Genomic DNA, 25,820 nt, shown 5'->3' with positions numbered 1-25,820 from the left:
ATATACATATATATTTCATTTTCACCCCTTAAATCATTGATGTATCTTTATTGTTTATTTTTTTAGAATGACTTTTTTCATGTATCACCGTACTTTCCAGATTATTGAGCGCACCTGAATATAACCTGCATTCACTAAATTTAAAAAATGTATTGTACATATATATGCCTCGCTTGTCTATAAACCACGGGTCATCACACAGCTGCCTTTCAAAACTCATTGATGATGAGGATTGTTTTACGCTGCTCCACTGTCAGGATCCACTCGCACACTTGAGCACATGCGACGAGTTTTGATAATCAATATCTCGCCGCTAGTCATCCAAGCCTCAGACCGAGCTCAGAGTGACATTTTAAATTAACAATTCACACTTATTTTGAGTGCTTGCAAATACTTAATTTGCCCCCCTCCCCGAGGGCACAATGGGGTGGTGAGAAGACAATGGGTACTAATCTTTCAGGGACCCAGTGGACCAATGAAATCAAGTTTCATTTGTATATACAAAATATAATGAAACCAAGTTTTATTGTTCTATTGTGACCTTCTCAGTAATTTCATTGCTCAGATTTTTTTAACCATTATTTAAACAGGTAGTCTCATTGAGTTATGGCCCACCCCCAAAAAGAGACATGTATTGGGCAGCTATGTGAGCGCCCTGATGTGATGAGGCTAAATTATTTGGTGGCATGAATCTCCTTACCTCATCCAATAAATAAATAAATAAATAAATCCATAAATTAGCCACAGCATTGTATAAGCTGCAGGTGTTAAAAGCATGTGAAAAAAGTAGAGGCTTATTTTTTTTTATTCATTCAAACTTTATTTATACATGTTAATCCCATTGAGCCTCTGGGACTCATTTACAGAGAGACCTGATTTTAACAAAGAATGATGACAACAATAGACAACAACAACAACAATAGACAATCATAAAGGATGCGTACAAATTTTTATTTTTTTAACAAGTGAAACTGAAATGGTAATGAAAAGGATAATTATAAGGAAAAGTAGCAACAAAAAAAAAAAAACAGTTAGATTGCAAGGCGGTGTAGAAAACTAAAAACAGGAACATATCTGCATTGCTTTTTCCCAAGAACTTAACAGAGGTTTAGATAGTAGTTTAAATTATAGTCCAGAAATTATGGTACTATGTTCATTTATGTTCAGTTTGCATGACTTTGGTTTCTTACGGACTTCAGAAACATAAAGACTTAAATTGCATTTTTTTACTTAGTGAGGGTCCGTGTACGTACACGGACAAGTAGCTATGTTTACATGGACATAAGTTACCGGATAAAACGGACGTTCGGAACAAAAACACGTCATGTAAACATCCTGTTCGGGTTATTTTTTGTGTATTCAGCGTGATCCGAAATAATTTGTGATCAGAACGAAACGGGTGGTTTACGCCAATTCATAACCCCAACGGAGCGCATGTAAACGCTTGATCTGTTCGTTTTTATCTGATGGTGAAAAACTGACCTGACTGCGCATGTGCGACCATTTCCGCCTGGCTAATGCTAGTAATATTAGCATGTCAGGGAAGCAAAACTGGTTAGTGAGCGACACAACATTTCTACTAGAAACTTTGAAAGAGCTCAAAATGATGTGTATTACCTGTAGCTGAGTCAGGGAGTGCAGTAACGTCTCCACCATCATTAAAACCTGTTGCGGGTCCATTTTGGGTGCTCAGGTTTGTTTACGTTCATCCTGGAAGTAAACCAGAAGTAGAACTTCTTCTTCTGTGTTTTTTTTAAGGCGCGTTTATCACTCTGCACATGTCAGTACTGTTGTTCAGAACAAAGTCCACTGCATGTAAATGCTTGCCATGAACAGATTGTGCCCATGTAAACAATACATTTGAATTATTTAATATGAAAACATTTCAATCCGGTCAAAAAATGTTGCGCATGTAAACATAGCTAGTGAGGTCTTCAAAGATGTTAGTGAAGTGTGTTCTTTTTTTTTGTTATGGGTCCCAGAGTTTAAGGGCTAACTCACCCATAAAAGTTTTATTCCCCGAGATTTATTTCAGAGCAATGAAGTATAATCAGGGTCAAATTGTTGTTTAATTTGTTTTTTATTTTTCATTTTGAAAAGAGATTAAATAAATTAGACTATAAACACAATAAAGAAAAAAAATAGTAAAGATTAATATGAAACAAACTAAAATTGTAAATGCTCTAAAATCAGCATAAATTGATAGAGCTCATAAAGTGCCAATTTCACCAAATAAACTCTGTGTAATTGTGTCACTAACCACTGGGCCAGGGACCAGTACTGAGCCTCATTTAGTACCAGGCCGCATAGAAAGAATAAAAAGTTTTATTTTGATTTTTTTTTTCTATTTGTGTTTGTCTGCATAGTATATCATTTCAGCCTTTTTCATGGTCTCAACTACAGTAACTTTAGTGATAATTAGTAAAAATCAAACATCGCTGCAGATATTCTTTAAAAAGGGGGAAAGTCTAATGATGCGACTGCAGAAGGCTCCAACTGCCATCAAAATGAAAGCTGCATTTAAAAGAAAATGCAAAAAGTTAATTTATTACATCACAACAAGTGATTCATGCGCTCTGAGCACGCTCTGTACGAGATGAAGGGCCAGCTATCCAATGAAGCACTGAAACCTTCAAAATTGCTTCACCACATGGAAACGAAGCACCCTTTAATAAAAGCCTTGAGGTGTTGAAAGGAAAGACGGTGACTATAAAGATCAGAAACAATCACTGAAGGCCGCAACTTTATTAGCATGTCTGAACTAACAGCATCATATTTGGTGGCTAACTGCATAGTTAAGGAGTTTATATTATATTAAACTATGCATTTCATTAAATAATATATTAATAATAATATAAATACAAAAAAAATAAACATTTTATTTTATTTAAAATATAAAATTAAATAATATATAATTGTTTGTTATACATGTGACCTCCCCTCATTCTCGCACCATGTGGAAAGATTGTCTTGCATAAATTATTATAATACAGTAGTCTATCGCTTATCATGGGGTTTACATTCCATACACCACCGTGATAGGTGAAAAACCATAAAGTAGGAACGCTATATTTATTTTAGTATATATATATATATATATATATATAAAGGCTTTATAAACCCTTCCCACGCTCTTGCAATGTTCTAAACTCTTAAAACTACTAATTTTAACAACATATGTACAGTACTGTATTGCAAAATTTTACTCACCAGCTCTGCAGAACAGCAGCTCTGTTCCAGTCGGGCTTGGTTCTGGTTCGGCGACCTACCCTGTAGTGACGAAGCCCACCACCTCATCCAGGTTAATGTGTGCATGGATAATTGAGCTTCAGGCAGCTTAAGGATTATTTGTGACTTTCCTGACAGTTCTGTGAGATTAATAGATCGATCGTTACTTCTGATTTTGCGTTGCTAAACTATCCCTCCATTTTGGCAGAAAGCAGTGGCCAGAAGCACTGTTGGGTTCTGGGTAGTTTAGTTCTTTTGGCTGGCATCACAGTATAGGCTTATTGAAAGAAAACTACAAAATTGTGATGCCCTGTCTGAAGTATTTATTTATTTTTGTTAACTTGTTATCCTGTACTGTCCCAATCACGTGAGTAATATTAAAGTTGACAATCACTGAAAAACCGCAAAAGAGTGAGTCCAGGAAAGCCGAACCGCAAAGTAGCGAGGGAATACTATATATTATATAATAATTAGGGATGCACAATATTATTGGCATGGTATCGGTATCAGCCGATATTGGCAATAAAGTTAAATATCGGATATCGGCATTCCATCAAAATAACTCACCAATATAAAAAGGTGCTGTTTATACAGTACATACTGTTTAAGTGTTGTCATTGTGTTAGAGAGAGTAAATATCATGAATAAATTTGACATTAAACATAATCCAAGTTGAAGTGTTGCATCATTTTCATCCCCTTTTTGGCATCTTTATTTGGTATCAGGCCAAACTGACAAAGACCATGCAGAATAATGTAGTATTTTAATTCCATAGCAGAGAAAGCTATAGTCTCTGTAAGTAGGTGTAGGGGGGAAAAAAATCAGTATTGGTATCGATTTTCAGCCAATTAAATTTTAACATATCGGATATTGGCCAAAAATCTAATATCATGCATCCCTAAAATAAATTGTCTTGCATGCTTCCTTCCTTCCTTAGATAGGTAACTTTACTAATTGGCATTTATAATGTATGTGAATGTTTCTGTTCAGTGCCCTGACATAACTTCTGTTGTGACTTGGTGCTATATAAATAAACTGAATTGAGTTGAAATTGAATTGAACAAAACTGGTCTGTGGTGTAAAAATAGTCTGGGATTCCTGCGCTACTACATTCAGTACAATAAATGTGTTTTGTTGCTTTCACAGGATTACATTGTTTCCTAATGGAACTTTGATGATTACCAACGTAACCAAACGAGATGCAGGTAGCTACATGTGCATTGCTAAGAATCAGTTTGGAACAGCAAGCACAACTGGGAGGCTCCTCATCACTGGTAAGCATTGACCTTTTATATCAACAAGTCAAAAAAGTGATGTACCTTCTTGCCCTGCCCCCACATTTTATTATCTTGTATTATCCAACCTGTTAACTGTCAAAACATATCTTGTTTGTTTTCAGCAGTAATGGAAATTTGTCTCTAAAGATTTGTGCCAAATATTGACAAAATATATTTTAAAAATATTATTTCATTGATTTTGATGGTTCTTGTTAAGATGGTATCATAGAGACTCACAATAACTGAGCATAAAGAAAAGTGCTTTCAAGTGCTCACTCAAAGTAAATTCATGTTTGGTTTTAGCTCGAATTGAATTAAAAGTCATGCGAGAAGAGATATTTAGTGTCAGGCAACTAAATACTCTCCACAATATCATTCCAATCTCAGCAAGTAGGAAATTATATGGTGGCCTAGAGATAGGTTAATGTGTAAAAATTAGGTTAGGAGGAAAACTGTGTTTTTAAACAGGCTGTAATTTATTTGTTTTTAGGCAGTGTTTTATGTCTTCTCCCTCGAGACAGTGTTCAACATGTTTTAGGTATTTGCCTGCGTTCACAAGACCCCATTCAAATGATTGAATCACCTCATTAATTTGTTATCAAGCTTATTGATGACTCTTTTATTTCAACTAGTTGTGTTCAAGCAGTGTAAGAGAAAAAACATGCTAGGAAGTGGGTCCTAGACAAAAAAAAAAAAAAAAGATTATAAGTGACACGAAACCAGGCTTTTGGATTCAGAATGACAAGACACAAGAGTAAAAAATGAAAACAGTTTTATTTATAACTGCAGCTGCAGCCAGGGAGAGGATCCAGAAGGAAAGGCAGGGGCCAAGCATGGGGAGTCAGAGTTCTTTAAACAGATGCAAGGGCTAATCCAAAATCCAGAGAAAGTCAGAGTCAGAGTTTCTTTATTGTCATTCGCACCTCATGTGGTACATGTGGTGGAGCGAAATTATGTACACAGGGTCCCAGTTACATCCAACAATAAAATGTATAAGAAAAACAGTAATAACATCTAAGATATGAACTAAGAAAAACATCAACTAAATATACACTAAGCACTCATAACATAAAACATTGAACATCAGCACAAACATGAACATGAGTCTGTGTGAGCGGATGTGCACGCATGAACACATCAACATTGAAACAGATCAGCAGCAACATGAAACAGATCAGCAGCAACATGATGTGATTTTTCACAGCGATTATTCTAGTTAGAGATTCATGAGTCTAACAGCCTCAGGGTAGAAGCTGTTCCTCAGTCTAGTGGTTCTACACTTAATGCTCCCCAACCTCCTTCCTGAGGGGAGTGGGGAAAAAAGTGTGTGTGCTGGGTGAGTGAGGTCTTTCATGATGCAGGTGGCCCTCTTCCTGCATCTAGAGGTGTAGATGTCTGTGATGGTGGGGAGGCTGACTCTGACAGACTTCTGTGCAACCTTCACCACTCTCTGCAAAGCTTTTCTTTCTGCAGCTGTGCAGCCTCAATGCCACATGTTGATGCTGGAGCACAGGATGCTCTCCACTGCACACCTGTAGAAGGAGGTGAGGACTGAGCTTCCCAGACCAGCTCGCCTCAGTCGTCTGAGGAAGTAGAGTCTTTCTTGATCAGGCTGGTGGTGTTGTTGCTCCAGCTGAGGTTGTCATTCATGTGTACACCCAAGTACTTGTAGCTGAAGACCACTTCCACCGCAGATCCTCATATGTAGGTGTGTTTGTTCCTTCTGAAGTCCACAATCATCTCATTTGTCTTCTTCACATTGATGTGAAGGTTATTCTCTTTGCACCAGCTCTCCAGGTGTTCCACCTCTTGCCTGTAGCTGGACTCATCATTGTTTGTGATGCATCCCACCACCGCTGTATCGTCTGCAAACTTTACAATGTGACAGCCTGGATGGGTACAATAAAAGAGTCAAATAGTCAGAGTCAAAGGGCCAGAAAAAGTTGTCGTACCAGGGTCAGAAGGGCAGAGCAAAACCAGACAAGCGGAAGGCAGAGAGATAAATCCAAGAGGCAGGCGTGAGTTCATAGTCCAAAACACAAGGCTTGAGGTTCAGGCTAGTGATGGTAGTATGAAACAAAAGCTTCAAAACATGCTTCGAACCCTGCAGTAAAATTACATCGAACCACTGCTTTGGAGCTTGTTTTGGTGCGGAAAAAGTCACGTGACACGTGACGTCCGAAACACAAACTGTTTCGTTGTCGGAATGAATCGTTTGACTGGTTCGCGGTCCAAACAGCTGATTCCCTGGCACCGCCTCGTCTCGATTCTGACAGGTGACAGGTTGAGACAGTTTTGAATTGAGAGCTCAACACTATGAAACATTTTAGAGCCGTTTCAATGTGCTGGAGAGTAGGTGTGTTTTTTGCTGTTGGTTGAAACTGAGTAATTATAGAGGCAGCCAGGAAAAGAGATCGTTCTAACATGTGGGAACACTTCATTCTGCTCATGATAAGGTGGTTTTGGTATTTAAATGTCAAAAATGTTATAGTAATGTTCAGCAAAGTAATGTTCAGTAAAGCTATTCTAGCTGTTTTTTGTTACTTTTCTTTTTGTATCCATCCTTTTTGTTATTATTATTTTTTTTATTAAAAACATCTGTATGCCTTTTTATAACAGTCTATTGTTGTCGCTGTTGTCCATTGTTATCATCATTCTTTGTTGAAATCAGGTCTCTCTTGTAAATGAGTCCTCGAGGCTCAGAGGGGGCCGCTGACCATTACAATAAGTAACAAAAATAAGATTTTTTTTTCCCGCATCCAGTTTTGCTGTTAAAAAAAAACTTGGGAGTATTATGTTCTTTTCTAAAAACAGAATATTTAAGAAATATATGATGGGATTTAGACAGTAATAGTATTGTGAGTTTGAGCAAATATGGAGGTAGCTAAGGCAAAGCAGACGATGTATAAAGAGCTGTATGGGAGGCTGGACACTAAAGAGGGTGAGAAGGACTTGTGCATATTGGTGAGACAGAGGGATCAGGCTGGAAAGTATGTGCAGCAGGTTAGGCTTGTGAAAGATATGAATGGTAATGTTCTAACAAGAGAGCAGAATGTGACAGGAACATGGAAGGAGTATTGTGAGGAGTGAATGATTGAAAAAAAAAATGAAAAGAAGAACTGAGGTCATAGAAACTCTGGACCAGGAAGTGGGAGAGATTAGTGAGCATGAAGTCCGGAAAGTTCTGAAAAGAATGAAGATGGGGAAGGCTGGCTGATGGTCCTTCTTGACCATGTGAGCAGCTGGTTTTGGTTGTCAGCAGCAAACTGGTTGATCCACTCTGAGAAGGTGCTGTTTAAGAGACTGAGCTGAATATAGCTCCTCAGACTGAGGAAGTCTCTCGGATGAGAGACAAAACATTTCTATATTTTTTTGCGTTGTTTTGTTTTTTTGAATGTCCAGAGGACCAGATTGAACTTTTTTGGATTTTTCTACCTGGATTATTGAGCATGCATCAGGATAATCAATGGTATATTCGAGGGTGAGAAAATGCCTGTGGAATGGAGACAGGACATGTATGAGGACAGCAGGACAGTGGTGAGTGTTGCTGTAGGAGTGATGGATAGCTTTAAGATGGAGGTGGGATTTCATCAAGGATCGGCTCTGAGCCCCTTCTTGTTTGCTCTTGTGATGGACCGACTAACAGATGAGGTCAGGCAGGAATCCCCATGGACTATGATGTTTGCAGATGACATTGTGGTCTATGATGAGAACAGGGAACAGGTGGAAGAGAACTTGGAGAGGTGGAGGTATGCACTTGCAAAAAGAGGAATGAAAGTCAGCAATAGTAAGACAGAGTACATGTGTGTGAATGAGAGGGAGGCCGGTGGAACAGTGAGGCTACAAGGAGCAGAGGTCATAAAGGTGCAGGACTTCAAGTACTTGGGGTCCACTGTCCAGGAAAATGGGGAGTGTGGAAAAGAGGTGAAAAAGAGAGTCCAGCAGTGGTGGCTCATGGACTTTCCACCGTGTGTGTGTGTGTGTGGGGGGGGGGGGTGTATATATATATATATATGTGTATGTATATGTATATATATATATATGCTACAGAATGAATTAAAACAACAGAAGCATTCAATTTAAAAAGAAAAAAAACTGCTATAAATTGACATTGTCATTTTTCACTTCAAAGACAACCATAAAACAAACAACCAAAGACCAAGTAGAGCCTCTGTCAGTTGTCCAACTTAATTCCCCTGCATTAAGGGTTTCAACACTCTTTGACACAATCACACTGATATAATGAAACACAAGACACAACGTTTTTAAATAAGGCCATATTTAAATAGTTTGGTATTAATTTTCATGAAGGAGTGTGTGAGTGGTAGATTATTTTGGTTTCGGTCGGAACAGCTGATTTTTGTTTAATATATACATCGTGCCCCACCCACCTGCACTTCTGAGCTGACATGTCCGAGCGAGTTTTATTTTACTGTTGTTTACAAATTTATCATATTTCTAACCTTTGAAAAATAATTTAAAGAACTCTCTTGTGCGTGTATAAGCTCCGTTTAGACAGGGATTTGTAAATGGTAAATGGACTGTACGTATATAGCGCCTTTCTATCTCATTTCAAGACACTCAAAGCGCTTTACACTACAATCTGATTTGTTACTTGTTATTTGTTACAGGTGTATAGTACAGCAGGTCCATTCAATGAGAAGACGGCACGAGGTGCCGCTGCGATGATTCTTACCAGTGCACGTTTTTATGCAGATTAAACAGCATTCAGTTCAACGCTCGTCTTCTGGTCATCATTAAACACAACGCAGAGTAAATTATAAGAAAAATAAAAACGAACTGACAGGTTGATATTATTTGGAACAAGCTGAATTAATATCCAGCCAAGGTCAGCAAGGTTACACAGCACGGTTTTCTCTTTGCTGGATTTGAATATCCTCATATCTGTCCGGCTCCAACCTCTTCATCTCGAGTTTTTCCTCAACAGACATTAAGGAATAGGGGTAATTTATTAAATAATCCACCTTGTTTATGCTAATATTGCTCGCCATTGCGTCTACTCAGTCTACACCAAGCTGCGCCCACATACACTCGCACTGAGTCACGTTATTGTAGGTCCAACCTCACTGGATGAATCCTGTGGCTGTGGGCTGACCCTGGGCTGATCAAAATTAGCCCCAATGAGCCGCAAACTGAGGGGGCGTGGCAAGACATCTGTCAATCATTCTGAACCTTGAAGAAACAGTAACAGAACGGAGCTGTCAGAATTTAGCCTTTTGGAACGATCCTGGGATTTTCCCCAGGCAGTTTTGTTGTAAATTTTACAAAATGTGACATTATTTCTAAAATGTATTTATTTTTAAGTTGTTATTTTTAAGTTGTTTATTTTAACATCTTTATTGTGGGCGCCTGTGGTTGAGTCGTTAGAGCAGTCGTCCGCCAATGCAAGAGTTGGGGGTTCGAATCCACCAGCAGTCGCATGTCGAAGTGTCCCTGGGCAAGACACTGAACCCCTCATTGCCTCTGATGTGTGTCCCATCGGTGTATGAATGTGATCTAAAGCTCTGATTAGTCTCTTTAGAATGATTTGTTCAATTAGCGTTGTAGAGATCTAGTAGAGTGCTGTATGAATGGGTACATGAGGGCACAGATTGTAGTGCACAGCACTTTGAGTATCTTGAAATAAGATAGAAAGGTGCTACATAAGTACAATCCATTTATTGTAAATGCCAGGAGGGAGGGCTTAGCCCTCCTAGCCCATTGATACGAGCCGTGACTGGAGTCCAGGCAGGATGGAGTGGATGGAGAAAAGTTTCAGGAGTGATTTGTGACAAAAGAGTGTCAGCAAAGGTCAAAGGAAAAGTTTACAAATAGTTGCGAGACCAGCTGTATTGTATGATCTGGAGACAGTGGCATTGACAGAAAAGACAGGAGAAGGAACTGGAAATGGCAGAAATGAAGATGTTGAGGTTATCCTTGAGAGTGATAAGGATGGATAAGAGTATGAATGAGATCATCAGAGATACAGCACAGGTTGAACAACTGGGAGATAAAGTTAGAGAGAACAGACTGAGATGGTTTGGACATGTCCAGAGGAGGAACAGTGGATTTTTGGGTAGAAGGATGTTAGAAATGCAGCTGCCAGGAAAAAGATAAAGAGGAGATATATGGATGCAGTAGAGAGGACATGGAGGTAGTTGTAGTGAGGACAGAGGATGCAGAGGACAGAGTGAGATGGAGGAGGATGACTCACTGTGGCGACCCCTGAAGAGGGAAAAGCCAAAAGAAGAAGATTGTTGTGAGATATTGTGTTTATAAGAAAAAAAAATATGAAGGAGTCCTGATGCATGAAAAATAATCCAGGTAGATAAATGTAACAAGGTTGAGTCAGGTCCTCTGGACAGATTCTTCTTTGTTAGAAGTCTTTTGGATAAAATATGAAACATTTCAACAAAGAAGAATCTGTCCAGAGGATCTAACTCAACCTTTTTTAGAATGAAAAAGGAGGTTTGCCAGTTTATGACACCACTTACATAAAACGTTTCAAATATTAGCTTTTGTTGTTGTCAAACGTGTCTCATGTTGTCAATATTTATTATCTGGTTGATCAACACCAATGCAGCTAATGTATAATTCAGTTTGACACAAATTGATTTAAATATTGAAGGCACACTAATATAATTTTGGGGGCCGTTCTTGGCTGATTCTCAAGTGGGAGTGATACAGAGTTTAAAAAACGTAAGCTGCGGTCGGTTACTGAGCAAAGCAGTAAACATAAAAAAACATTATTTACGTGGTGATCCTAACTAAAAGCAGTATTATAATTAAAATCCATCCATCCATTATCTTTACCTGCTTGTTCCATTTTGGGTCACGGGGGTCGCCGGTGCCCATGTCCAGCAATCACTGTGCGAGGGGCGGGGTACACCCTGGACGGGTCTCCAGTCCATCACAGGGCCGCATAGAGACAAACGAGACAAACAACCATTCACTCTGTCACTCACACCTAGAGACAATTTAGAGTTACCAATCAGCCTAACATGCATGTTTTTGGTCTGTGGGAGGAAACCGGAGTACCCGGAGAAAATCCACGCATGCACGGAGAAAACATGCAAATTCCACCCAGAAAGGCCCCTGGACCGGGGTTTGAACCAGGGACCTGCTCGCTGAGAGGCAGCAGCTCTACCAGTTGCGCCACCGTGCTGCCCTATAATTAAAATCATGTTCTGCTAAGAGAGTCTCTATATTTATGTAGATGACAATAAAACAAAGCAAGGGAAGGATACACACCATTGCCCAATGGTTACTGCCCACAAATGTTTCAAATACATCAAATATTATTGAGAAAATAAAAAAAAAAACTCAAGAAGGCAGTCTCTGTAGAGAAACACACACATAAGGCTTTTCATTTTGAACAAATAAGTGTCTGAAAACGATCAGGACATTTTAGCTTTTTTTTACAATTTGATTCAAGCAAAATATTTGTTAATAACTCAGTTAATCTGAAAATGAACCTTGTCGTACTTTTTAGTTTACTAACCACACACAGTAACATTTTTATTAAACACATTATAATTCCTAAGTCTGATATAAAAGTTTCATCAAAACAGTGCTCCAGCTCAGCACTGTAAGCTACTGTATGCTGCTATATGAGCTGTAAATCTCATGGTGTACTTGACATTCCATGGTGCAGTAGGTGCATGAAGTATATGCACTTATTGTTTAGCCTGGAGTATGTGTCAAATTGTTTTGCCCAATTGTTAGGTCTACCATGGAGGACACATGTCAAGGTTTGTATCACAGGCTTTTTGATGGATACACTACAATAAAAATCAGCTCAGAAAGTGAACCTGTCGCTGCAGGTACCACTACACTCATGATGACAAGCGTTCATCCCAGTCATTGGGTTTATTGGAGTGTAGAGTTCAGGTGAGGTTGTTTTTGCAAAGTGGAGTTTGTGATTGGAGCTTATACTATTAGATTATAAGATCTGCTCTATAAGCTTTGGTTCCCCACAACCAAAAAAGAGAAGATTATTTGATATGAAAAAATATATTGAGTACCACAGATTTGATAAAGCAAAGTTTTAAAACCTTAATGTCCAACACCCAGCATATACAAGCCCATCAAAAAATGTATAAAACAAATCTCAACTTTGTATGCATCCTTCATGATTGTCTATTATTGTCTTTGTTGTCCACTGCTGTCATCACTCTGTTAAAAATCAGGTCCCTCTTGTAAATGAGTCCCTGAGGCTCAATGGGATTAACCTGTCTAAATAAAGGTTGAATGAATATAGGCCCAAGATCTCTTAATGTTGTGTGTGTATGTATGTATACAGGCAACACGTGTTAAAAATAAATCTTAGACAAGCAATCCAGTCAGGGAAGCACCTGCGCACACGGCGATGATTACCAAAGGCTGATGATGTCACACCAGAGATCAGCCACAGGCAGGAGTGTGGCGCTTGGTGTACTCTTCCTCTCTTTCCTCTTCTGAAACAAATCATGGATCGCCCACTTCATCATGAAAGTCTGTCTCAGACTCAGACTTTTTTTCTCTGTCATATCTGCCTTTCAGCTTCCCTATTCTGTCTGAGAAGTTCTGACTCTGAAGCTCCGTCCATCTCTGGGTCCACGGCTACATCCCCCTCCTCAAACAGATGTTGCAGCCTCATGTTCAAAAATCACTTCAGTGTTTTGACTCAGGCAAACTAAAACTGACTGAACTAAACACACTAAACTACACCCGTACTTTAAAATCCAGATAGCTAAACGTCACAAATTTCTCATCTCTCATAACTCACTCTTGCTCTTGTTGTGTGTCACCACTGAACTTCCTTAAACTTCTGCATTTTTTTCTTCTTCCTGTAGATTTTTAGGTACTTGACAAATAATGTTGGGCCTCAGAAAGGGTCAGAAAGGAGGCTGTTTGTTTGTTTGGTGGGGGCAGGGGTAAAAACTGATGCTGGTGTTTTCTCCATGAGGTTGTCTGTCTTTGAAGCTCCCTCCTTCCGTGAGCAATAGTGATCTGCTATTTTCCATGATGGGCTCCACGACGTGACATCACGCCCCATAATGGAAGTGAAGGGGCTATTTCCAAAGCCATCACTGAAATAACTTGAAATCATCACAAAACATATATTAAAAACAGGTTCTATAACTTTTCAAAGTTCACTTCAGAACATAGGTATTTTTATTATGTCTCTATCATGTTTTGGTGGATATAATATGAAAAATGGTGGGTGTAGGACGTTAATTCTTGGCTGATACGTTGGGTTGGCTGTGATCTGTAAAGTTGCACACATTAGTTCAAGGTGAATAAAGCCAATATAGCTCTTCATACTTCCATTTCCAGTTTATTTCATTTTACTAAGCACGGGCATTTTGTCAAGTTTAATATCATAAATGTAAACAATTCCAATTTTTATACTAAACTGAGTTTTCTAAAGCATGAGGGAAGAAACTGCTTTTAAGTCCACCGGTATAAAACTTGATGCTTTACATCACGTCACATACAGAAACTGTGAGGTGAATAGGCTGTAGATTGTCTTCTGGTTTCCTTCAGGCTTTTTTTACACATTTCAGCACACCATGATACTGGTGATACTGGTGATACAAACATTTTCCTGTTTGGACAGAATGATGTTCAGAGCAATATACAATAATCGCCCAGTTCTGTGCATTTGTTTGGGGTCATGACAGGTAGATGCTTTCACAACTTGAGAGTTAAAAAGAAGTTTCTTGTTGTGTTAAGCAATCTTTGTAACAGTGGTGGACCATCAGGGCCAGCAAAGCATTCTCTGCTGGCATAAGCACAATCAGAATCACTAACTTACCATCCAGCCATTATCTTCCACTTATTCCAAAGTCGGATCGCGGTTTACATTGCATTTACACTTACATTTTAGTATATATTTTCTATTAAATGTTATTATTCTGAAATGTCTGTTCTTTTCATTTCTTAGTTGTTTATCCTGGATGTGCAGCTTCCTGTAGTTTATGTTAATGTAGAGCTTTTATCCAATCATATTTCAACAATCATGTGTTGCTAGGGTCAAAGAAAGCTGCCTTGGGGCTTTCAGAATCAACAGCTGTTAAACAAATAGTGAAACTGTTGCTTTGACCAATTAGATGTTGAGTTGGTGACAGGGGGACTTCTAGCAACGTCACCATTTTCACGCCGTTTGACTGGACGGTCAGAGAATGTACTGGTTGGTGCTAGGAAAGTGCACCTGTAGCGACCTGCACAAGCTAAATGTCGAGCGGACACTCTCAGCCTTTAAGTGAATTAAAACTTGTGCCAGAAACACGACAGAGCAGACTCGACTGTCAGCGTTAGCTTCATTGAAATGAAACACCACGATGACCTGTAGGTCAGAGGATTTGAACTCTTTTTGAGGAAAGAAATGAGGATGTAGTTTATATACAGATAATCAAAATTTTTGCCGAGTAAAATGCATTTTTTTCAAAATGTTTTATATTTTTGTCAGTTTATTACATCTGTATTGGTGCTTTTCATGTATATGTAAGTGGTGCAGCTGTGGCTGCAGCTGGAGGAAACGTGTTGAATTGTGTTAAGTGTGGTTCTTGCTTTAGTAATGGCATTCATTCTCACTACATGATATGCCTGTCTGTGATGCAGCATCATATTATTCTGCATTTCTGTGTTTTATTGATGGTTTCTTTAGCTGTGGCATCATGATGGCATTAAGAGGTGGATACAATCAGGCAGGACACCACTTAAGGCCTAGATGCAAAGAGCATGGCCCGCTACTGCTTTGGAACAATGTTTCAGTTTCACAGGGAAGAAGGACTGTAGAACATAAAGATCCTACAGCAGTGTTGAGCAAGTTTACCTTTCACAGGAAATGCTTCAAAGTTCTTTTCACACAGATTAGAACTGAATTAATTATGTTTAGCTTGCCCTACTTTAAAATTCTGAACCAAATTTACACTTTTACAATGAACTACAGTAGTTTTTATTTATTTATCAACTTAAAACTGCAATTGACAATAGTTATGGTGATGGGCTATTAGCATAAAACCAGTGTCAGCAGCGAACAGTCCAGTTTGATCTCTGTCAGCTTGTTTCCTATTCTCTGTTTGTCAAATTTTCTTTAGCCAAATTTACAATGAAGATGCTCTTATTCAGAAATTATTTTGTGTGTCAGAAAGAACAAATCATCCATCCATTATCTTTAACCGCTTCTTTATTTGTGGGTAGCGAGGGTCACTGCTTCCCATATCCAACAGTCACTGTGTGAGAGACGGGACACCGTGGACAAGTCTCCAGTCCATCACAGAGACACATAGAGACAGACAACCATTCACTCTCTCACCTAGGGACAATTTAGAGTTACCAATCAGTCTAACATGCATGTTTTTGATCTGTGAGAGGAAACCAGAGTACCCGGAGAAAACCCACGCATGCACGGAGAGAACATGCAAACTCGACCTAGAGAGGCCCCTGGCCGGGATTTGAACCAGCAACCAGCTCACTGAGAGGCAGCAGCTCTACCAACTGATGCCACCAACAACGAAACAAATAAACAAAAAAGTAAAACATTCTGACAGAAAAGCGGTTCATTAAAATATATATTTTAAAATACAGTTAAATCCATTCACTATAAGCTTGATGGTTTATTTGATCCAAATTCAGATTTAGTTGAAGCACCTTGTCATCTGCTAAAACCTTCACTGGACTTACACTGTTGCTGGACGTCTGCAGAGTGCCAGATCTGATGTACAGGCATTAGCATACGTTCTCAGCTTTGAAGGTTCAGGAATCTTCCTTTAATTTGTGTTAACTTTAAAATGAAGATGAGAGGTGGACATTTTACCGCTAACAGGTCCTCACAAAAATAAGAAAGCACAGATGTGTGTAAAAGAGCCTGATGAAGTATTATGCACACTGCAGACACAAATATCCTGTCCTTGAGGGAAAATATTGACTCTGTTCTGCATAAAGTGCATGAAGTTTGCCCATCTGTCAGAACAATTTTGTTAAGTTTAAAGTTCACAAAAAATAAATGAATGCCACCTCTAAAAGTGCTGACATGAACACATTTGTGCAGAACACTCTCCAACAAGTAAACTTGGAGCAGACAAGGTTAGCAAACAATCATGTAAAAAAACTGAACACTTTCTTCCAGCTCAATGGCTTTGTATTTCAGAACATAATAAAAATGTTTTACATTTTGAAAAACACTGTGTTTTCAAAATGTTGGGCTAGTTTTACATAGGCTTTTATTTGTACTTTTAAACGTACAGTACACACTGCATAAGCATGTACTTTTGTAGAGCCTTTGTATTGAGTTTTCTCTGTAATGGCCTTATTATCCATGCTTTCTGTAGGAGGAAAGTTTATAAAGAGACACCATCCAGCAACCTCTGTAGAACCAAATGTTGCTCTATATGTAAAGCTAGTGAAGTTTGTAATAAACAGCTGCTTATTGGCAAATAATTGTTTTTCTTAGCAGTTCTTGCTATATGAAGGTTTGTGTCTTGACAGTCCATGGGCTGAGATTATCTTGATTTTTCCCCAAGTCACAATGGGTATAAATGGCTACAACCAATGCAATGTCAAATAAAGCTCACATAACTGATATATTACGTTATATAAAACAGTAGTTAAACAGCAACAAACGCTACCCTTGATGTAGTTAGAGGTCACCATTCAAGGGCTTTTACAACACATATATGTAGCTCCCTGGTTTATTGTGATTGTGTGTATAATCATCAAACTTACTCTCATTAGCTTCTATTCTTCTCATACACTGACGGCTGAACCAAATAATGTTACAGAATTTAATTATTGTGACCTTTTGTCAACGTACTCTGAGGCCATTACAGTCACGACTGGGAAAGAGCTCTGATCTCTGCTTTTCTGCTTCAGACATTCTCTTCCAAACTGAGAAAGTGCAAATTTGAGACATGAAAAATGTTGCAGTTGGACGTGTTTGGAATCGTAATACTTGCTTAGGTCCACATTCATGGGACTGTAATAGTGATGGGTTGATTTAGCTGTAAAGTGTGGTGAGATTGCAGCTTCGCTGGTCAAAGAGGTGTTAGAGGTGTCAATGGCAGGAATTAACATGCGTGCTCTGTCATCTGTTGTCTGGCCAGAACCCACCAGAATCACCATGAGGCCCACTAACATGGAGATTATTGTTGGCGAGAGTATTGTGCTACCCTGCCAGATTGCCTACGATCCAGCTCTGGACATCTCTTTTTCGTGGGTGTTCAATGGCCAGCTCATCGACTTCCAGCGAGACAGTGATCATTTTGAAAGAGTAGGCGGGGTAAGTCATCTTAAAGCTTTTAACTTGGATATTTTCTGGATGTTCAAGGATTAATTGAGCCATGCTGTATTGTATACAAGAGCATACTCTAGTGCTCTGATAAGGGCCTCTTTCACACCATTATACCCAGGCACAAAGATTTAAGTCAGAATATGAATACCTTGCACCAAAAACGTAAAGGTTTACTTGCATCCCCTGTTTAGTTTCAGTCCAGAATAACACTCATCTCGAAAACAATAAACATTCACTATTTAAATCCCCAGCGATGAGGAACATCAGCAAACTGCTTCTATCAAGTTTCATAAGGCAGGGGTGCCAACACTTTTTCAGCATGGTGCTACTTTTAAAATGACCAAGTGAAAGTGGCCTTGTTTACACAGAACAACCTCTGGAAACATTAGTGTGTTTTCAATGTTTATTGGGAGTAATAAACAAAACAAACAAACAAAACAAAAAAGAGTGGGTTTACACAAAAAAGCTGTAGTTTCCATTTCAGTTGGGTTAAGAAATTATGAACATAGTGTGGCTTTAAAATGATAGTATTTTGACCTAAACTGTCATATTATTTGCTGAGCAAAGATATTCTAAGATGAGCTGTGTGGTGTGTTTGTTGAACATGTGCACAGAAAAACAGGAGCTAAATAAGACATTTTAAATTTATTTGGCAACCCTGATGCTGGGCTCAGCTGCAGTCATTGTGCATGCAGCGTCTGCATGATCACAGTTACGTCCAAACTGGTGAATCCACTAACATCTCTTTATAGCCTGGATTTGATTCATTTTGCTCCTACAAGCTGAAAAAGGGTGAGCAGCACAAAAACACTCTGCTCTCTACCATTTATTATAACTGTTGTTAGAGCAGAAAAACTTTGGACTGCTGCTGCCTGTAGTGCGCATGTGCCACTTCACACTTTGCGAGCATTTCACAGCTTCGTGAGGGTTCCCCAAAAAATCTCCACTTTGAGACCTGGATTGAGAAACCTTCAGTTTCAGAGAGAACGAGGCTGTTGTCTGTAAATGAACGGCCAAACGTTTCACGTCGTGTAAACGGGGCCTCAGACTGGCTGCCCTGTCTGTCAGTCAAGTGTCAAATTTCATACTGAGGATGGATGACAGGCTGACGTCTATTTTTTTATTGACATGTGATCTACCCAAACTACCTTTGCGATTGACCAGTAAATCGACATCGGCGTATTGGGCACCCCTGTAAGATATCAAAATAGAGACCTGAGTCAGACGTGAATCCAAGTTTTGTGAATCGAGTCCACATGCAATTTATTTGTAACATTCAAGTAATAGATTTGTTTTTCTGAACATTTAGGAGATATTCTGTCTGTCTTCATTAAAACAAACTCACAATAAAATGAAAGACCATACATTTCTTTGTCATCTGGCAAACTTACAAACCAGCAGGTGATCTTGTAATTATTTCATTCACATTAATTCTATTAAAAGACATAGTTGTATAATCTGGACTTTTACCGTTTATATCAACTGTGTGTTTCTGTCTTCTAAACCTGTGGAAAAAAACTGGTTAAATCTTTTATTGTTATTTTTACAAAGAAACCTTTTTAATGAAGTTATGATAAATTTAATATCTTTAGGATCAAATTTTCATAGTCAAGGGAGAAATTTCTATTGTATTCCTCTTCCATAATTGAATTTGCATACCTATATTTGAATCCTGAGCCCTGAGTAATGAGTGGGTTTGCTTTCGCCAAGGGCACATCTGACACCAGTAAATGTTCATTTGAAATCTTTATACCTTGAAATAATGACTCTTTGTTAAATGTTTGTTCCATTTGATGAAGGGCAAAGTTAATTGTTCAGAGCTTGTCAGTATAAAATAATTACTCACTCTTTCCTTTATGCAGTGCCATATCTTTCAACTTTTGCAGCCTGATTAGTGCCAGTCATGTGTTGAAGGTTGATATCCCATTGGAAAACACACAGTGTTGCGGACATGCCAAACTCATATCTTCATTAATGCAAATGGCAATTAGTGGTGACATTGAACAGTGCAATGGCATTTAATGAGATATAGTTTTCACAGAATATGTTCCCTCTGTCCAAAGAGATTACCAGAGCTCTGCTCAAAAGCTTCTGATGAATTAATTAACATAATTAAAGCAAGCCTGCCTCAATGCTTCCTTCCTGCCAAGACAGGAGGCCTTGCAACTCACCGCAAGCTCTCAGGTCGTCCAGGTGGCGGCTGACATTGGAAAGCAAACCAGACGTGGCGCATAAAAAACTGTCAAGTATAAGAAAAGGAGATGAAAGAAAGGGGAAAGGGGGAGAGGAGGGGTCGAGACAGTATTTTTTTCCCCCTCATAGCTGCATACAAAATCTATTTGGCTCTGCTCTCCTTTGTCAGGTGTGTTTTAGAGAAATAGGGATCCACAGGCAGTTTTTCCCTGTTGTGGAAGAGTGGAGCTATGATGACTAGCCACTAGAAGAGATTAAATCTGCTGTGACTGCAGTGAGTCTTACCTGGCTTGCCTCTGGGTGACTGGTTTCCAACGCAGCATACTCCTTTCTACAGACTGACATGCTTTGTGACAGCCCACTTCAAGAGGTGGCTTTCAGAGAGTGAATGCTATCAGTAATCGAAATAGGAACACAGTGGACAAGTCTGGATAAATTCAAGTAAAACAAGGATAGAAATAACATTATCTTTTATTTTACCTTGAAGTACAGACGCCATTGAAACAAGTAAGGCTGCAGAGATATTTACTTTCTCATTCTGTTGAAACCCATCAGAAGACCCATCCTGCTGTTCAGATTCTGTATGCACAATATTTTAACCAGTTCAGTGTATGTGATGCTTGTGACACTGTGCAGCCTGGTCTAAAATGATTTCACTTGCACTTTGTGTCATAATAATGCGAACATGAAGGCATATAAACTGCACAGTGTTTGTTTAAATGCATATTGTAATGTTATGGATGTTTGGAGTTGTGATTTTTGATGCACTGTGAGATTTATTTATGCTTTTCTTACTGACAGAAGCTTTGATGGTTGACGCTACATTGTAGTGCTGGCATGAGAAATGTTATCTTTGGCGTCCTGAAACTGATATAGCAGGTTTTTTTTCTTCTTCTTGCCATTGGAGTCAGCTGTCTGAAAAACATAGAAATATAATTTCCTCCCACTGTATCTGTGGTGTCATCTTCTGTCTGAACATTGACTACTGGCTCTATTGAGCCATATCGGTTGCAAATGGATGCAGTACGAATCTAAAGATTAACTGTTTCTTAAGAAATCACATGCGCAAAGCAACTGGATTAGAGGTGTACCAATTCAATTTAAGGATCGAACCTTGGTTTGGTTTGTTTCCTTTTTGTGCCTATTTGATATATTCAACTATTAGATGAAAATCTGCAAGCAGATTTAATTTTACAGGCATCTACTTTAAAAAATAATTTAAAAAAAAAGCTGAAAAAGTGTAGGTATGTTCTGTTGGATAAAAATATCCTTACATTATCTACTTAGTCAAATAAGCCACACTCGACGACTGGAGAATTTTTTTTTTTACCAGTTTTACTTGCAAGGGCAGAGTTCACAACAAGCTGACGCAGATGTTTCATTGAAGCCCGGTCATGATCTGCACCGGACAGTATGGAAGAAGTGATTTTTATGATGTTTGTCTGCTCCTGCAGACAGAGGCAGGTCACGACGACCTCGGCTCACAGACTGGGAGGCATCAGGAGTCTGCAGGCTCCTCTCTGAGAGAAAAAAACAACTCCGCACTCACACACATGGTGCAACATTAATTTAACATTAGTTACTGATAAACATAAATAAACCTTTATCTGAATTCCCCTGATGTTCTTCATAAAGATTGTATCTCCTGTATGCATTTGATTTAGTGGATACATTTTATTTTGGTGCTGTCTGTCTGATGCCTACTGTTTAAGAGTCGAACTGCAGCAGTGCTGGTTAAAACAGGAACAGACACTGAAAATGTGCTTCACCCTGACCATGTGAATCAACTAAACTTCCATTTTTTCTTTTCAATAATCGTTAGTACAGAAAATGCATTTTGCTGTTTATTGCAGATAAACTAAAATAATGATAAACATGTCTGCAGCTGGCATTTACATTTTCTATTAAGATAATTTTTTTTTTTTTTTTTTTGTTAAAGTCAGGTTTTTTGAAAGTATATGTAATTTTTAAACATCCCTGTTTGCGAGTGGTCATTTTGTTGATAGGCAATAAAAAGTAAGCCTGCGTAATTGATTGAATATTATTCTATGCTTACCTATATTACACTGAATTTCAATATGTTCAAATGAAACACAACATACATCTCACTGAATCATCATTAAGGGCTCAACTGAATTGTGTTACTGTTTTATGCTGCTCATGTATTTTTAATGAATCAGATTTTTGCCAGTGTATGAAAATAAGTTACATATGGACCACTGACCAGAGATCACAACTATAGCATGCGAAGCTGATAATACTTCAAGAAAAAAAAAACATTTACTTACAGTTTAGTTCTTAAACTGAGCTGCCTCATTTGAGGCTTATGGTTTAAAAGATCATTCATTAAAAGCTATTTTTGTCTGTATTTTTTCAGTAGATTATGGCATTTCTGTAATATTTACGAACAAAAAAATAAATTAATTAACTAATATAATTAACTGCATTTATTGTCAACATGTTTTCCCATGGTTACCGTATGCATATAGCTCTTGTTTACTGTGTACACTGGCTTTTACACCCATACCATGCTTGAGTTTATGTAATTAAACAATAATAAGACTTGCCTTGCCAATTAGCTGGAACATGTTTGTTTTGCGTGTCCAGTGTGTTTAACTGGTAGCTGTTTGCAGTGTATTTGGAGGCTTGTTGTTTGGGATTTTGCCTGAAGGGCAGCCAATAGCTTTATTTGGACAGAGTGCATCTGTCATCTTGTTGTTTTTTAGGCATGCAAAAGTCTGCAGCCCGAGGACTCAGAAAGCATTTTAAATGTTAAAACACCCATGTGCCAAAAGCTTGCTGCTGAAATAACACCACAAATCTCACTTAGCCTTATCTTTCAATTTCCTCCAGAGTATAGCAGGGGATCTGATGATTCGTAACATTCAGCTCAACCATGGTGGGAAGTATGTCTGCGTTATCGACACAGATGTGGAGAGCCTGTCCACCTCTGCAATTCTGGTTGTCAAAGGTAACTGGCTGATTTTAGCAGCTTGTTTTTGCACATCATTTTATGAATAACCTTGTATATCCACTTCTGTAGGTAGAAGGGGTGAAAGTGAAAGACATTTGATAGATAAGTGTGAAAGATCCCTAAGGCTTCTTATAGAAATACAGTGTAGAAAAGCAAAAAAAAAAAGAATGTTGCCTGAGTCCATGTTATGTCAGCTTCAATTAATATCATATAAATACAGCACGTACTGCTGAAATGTAAAAAAGGACACAGAGGCGTGTGCAAGTACGTGTTTAGTTGTGCTGTAGTACATTTATTTTATGTGTGTTTGATTTATCTAGCACAGTGTGCAGTATTATTTCTGATGAATACATAGGTTGTCAAGTCCTCCCTAAAATGAAGCTGGACCAGGCTCTTAGAGAAACATGCTTACCACTGAAAACAACAGTAGTTAGCTGATGGTAACACTTTACAATATTGTACACAAATTGTGATGAACTACTATGGATAACCTCAGGAACGAATCAGGAGCTAATGGGTAGTTATCCAGTACTTACTGGGAAACACACAGCCAAGTCTTATCAGGGGACTACTGGCTAATAGCCAGGCAATGATTACACTTTGGTACTTAGTAAGTGATAGTCAGACATAGTTAAGATGACAGCAGTATAATATTATGAAATTGTGAATCAGTGGTAAGAATCCAATAAAATCAGTAATCACTAGGAAACAAGTTTTTGACAATTACGAGCTGTGACCTCACTGGTGCAGGGTTTATTCAGAACCCACGTGGAGAATTTCTCCTCTGTTTCTGTGGTAACAAACCAAACCCTAATAAGGCTTGGCTGTGTGTTCCCTAGTAAGTACTGGTTAACTACCCATTAGCTCCTGATTTGTTCCTCTTTGGTTTCCTTAGTAACTACCCATTAGTTCTTGATTAGTTCCTCTTCATTTACAAGGTAACAAACCAGTAGTCCCCTAATACGGCTTGACCGTGTGTTCCCCAATAAGTACTGGTTAACTACCCATTAGCTCCTGATTTGTTCCTGATTCATTCCTGAGGCATTCCCTAGTAGTTAATCAAATTTTGTACACCTTATTGTAAAGTGTTACTTCTAATTTACTCAAATGTTTTATAATATTGATATTTTTGGGTGTAATTGGGACTTTGAGTACAAAATTTAATTCCACCTCATGTACCACATGAGATGTGAATGCCATTAACATCACCTTGAACCTTGATTTATCTTTCCACTTTCTGTGACCTCTTGCTGACACATCAACTTGTCCACCCCCCCACAAGCACACACACAAAGTTAACACATACTTTGGATTCAACTGTGTAACGCAGTGCAGAAAATTTTGTTAGTTTGAAGAGAAGTTTTTGAAACAGGAAATCACCTCTAGTTCATCCTCTATTTTTGTCTTATTTATTCAGGTCCTCCAGGCCCTCCAGACAAAGTAGCAGTGGAGGAAATTACAGACAGTACAGCACAGCTGTCCTGGACTCCTGGAAGGGACAACGGCAGTCCCATTACTGGTTACATTGTTCAGGCTCGGACGCCGTTCACGGTGGGATGGCAGGCTATTGACACAGGTATCCCAAAACTGCAATATTTTTACTATAACATGAGTATTTCATACAGTTTTCACTTTTTTACTCATGTTTGTGTGTGACACCATAAATGTATTAAATTCTAATTTCCATTTTGCAGTGCCAGAGGTGGTCGGTGGTAACATGCTGACTGCCACGGTGGTGGGTCTAAATGCCTGGGTGGAGTACGAGTTCAGGGTGGTAGCCCGTAATGCCGTAGGCCTTGGAGAGCCAAGCCCAGCCTCAGCCAAGACCAGAACAGAGGATGCTAGTATGTAAAAATAATTTAAAAAAAAAGCAAATTTATTACACATTAAAGGAATTGACATTGTTCATTCTTGGTATTTCTATTAGAATGGCCAAATATGCTTTTTGTCTGTTTTTTTTTATTCTAAACAAAATGTGCTTAATTTGTATTAACAAATGTACAACCACAAGCTGTGTTGGTAAACAGGAAGTTATCATGCACTGCACCAGCACAACAGAGAGGAGGAAGTGACAATAACTGTCCCTTCACCATTTATTGAAAATGTTACAGTAGTTGACACAAACTGAGTAAACAGGGCTTATAGTAAGATATTTTATTCTTTGTTCTCAATTCTACTGCAGTTTATACATTAATTATGTCACATAAATGGTACATAAACTTTAGATTTTATTGTTGTTTTGTTTCTTGGTGCGTGCATGTGTTTTTTTTAACATTAAAATTTTGTTAATTTTGGTTAATTTTACACAGTGAACACAACAAGAAGTCAGATTTGTTGGTCCTGGTATTGGTTGAGCAGTTTTAGCTAATTCTTTCTAAAATTAGGTAAAACAAGCAAAGTATTAAAGCTAAAAATCGAAAGCAGGACTTGGACTTTCAAAGTTTTGGAAAAAAGAAAATAAATTTATAAAAGTGATTGAAATGTGAAAACATGAACTGCTCTTGAAACAAGTTATTGTCAATCTTGTGGGCTTCAAACTAAATTAATGGTTGTATTTACCAATTATTACAATAAATATGGCTGTCTATATATTACGCATAGAAAATGTAAACTACATGTTTTTAATGCATGTGAAGAGGAAGGAAGTAAACAAATTGAAAAATGAGCTGTGGAAAGCAGACCAAAGTTATGTGAATCAGTGTATGACATAATTAAGTGAAATACAGGTGCATCTCAAAAAATTGAATATGGTTAAAAAGTTCAATAGTTTTTGTCAAGTCACTTCAGAAAGTGAAACTCATATTAGATCCAAATTTACAGAGTGAAATATTTCAAGCCTTTATTTCTTGTCATTTTGATGATCATGGCTTAC

At 38.3% G+C, this 25,820-nt stretch overlaps 1 protein-coding gene across 1 annotated transcript in view; it reads left to right on the top strand.

The window, feature by feature from the left end:
- Positions 1-25,820, top strand: part of cntn3b (contactin 3b) — a 137,941-nt gene that overhangs the window by 48,493 nt on the left and 63,628 nt on the right. The window contains exons 11-16 of the mRNA XM_037679144.1: positions 4,375-4,502; positions 17,594-17,769; positions 19,180-19,182; positions 22,828-22,945; positions 24,366-24,524; positions 24,643-24,792. Coding sequence (XP_037535072.1) covers positions 4,375-4,502; positions 17,594-17,769; positions 19,180-19,182; positions 22,828-22,945; positions 24,366-24,524; positions 24,643-24,792 — 734 coding nt within the window. The remainder of the gene's footprint in view (positions 1-4,374; positions 4,503-17,593; positions 17,770-19,179; positions 19,183-22,827; positions 22,946-24,365; positions 24,525-24,642; positions 24,793-25,820) is intronic.

The sequence above is a fragment of the Nematolebias whitei genome, chromosome 7, assembly GCF_014905685.2.
Source record: "Nematolebias whitei isolate Nwh7 chromosome 7, NemWhi1, whole genome shotgun sequence".
Classification (NCBI taxonomy): domain Eukaryota; kingdom Metazoa; phylum Chordata; class Actinopteri; order Cyprinodontiformes; family Rivulidae; genus Nematolebias; species Nematolebias whitei.
This window is presented reverse-complemented; position numbering and strand designations above follow the sequence as displayed.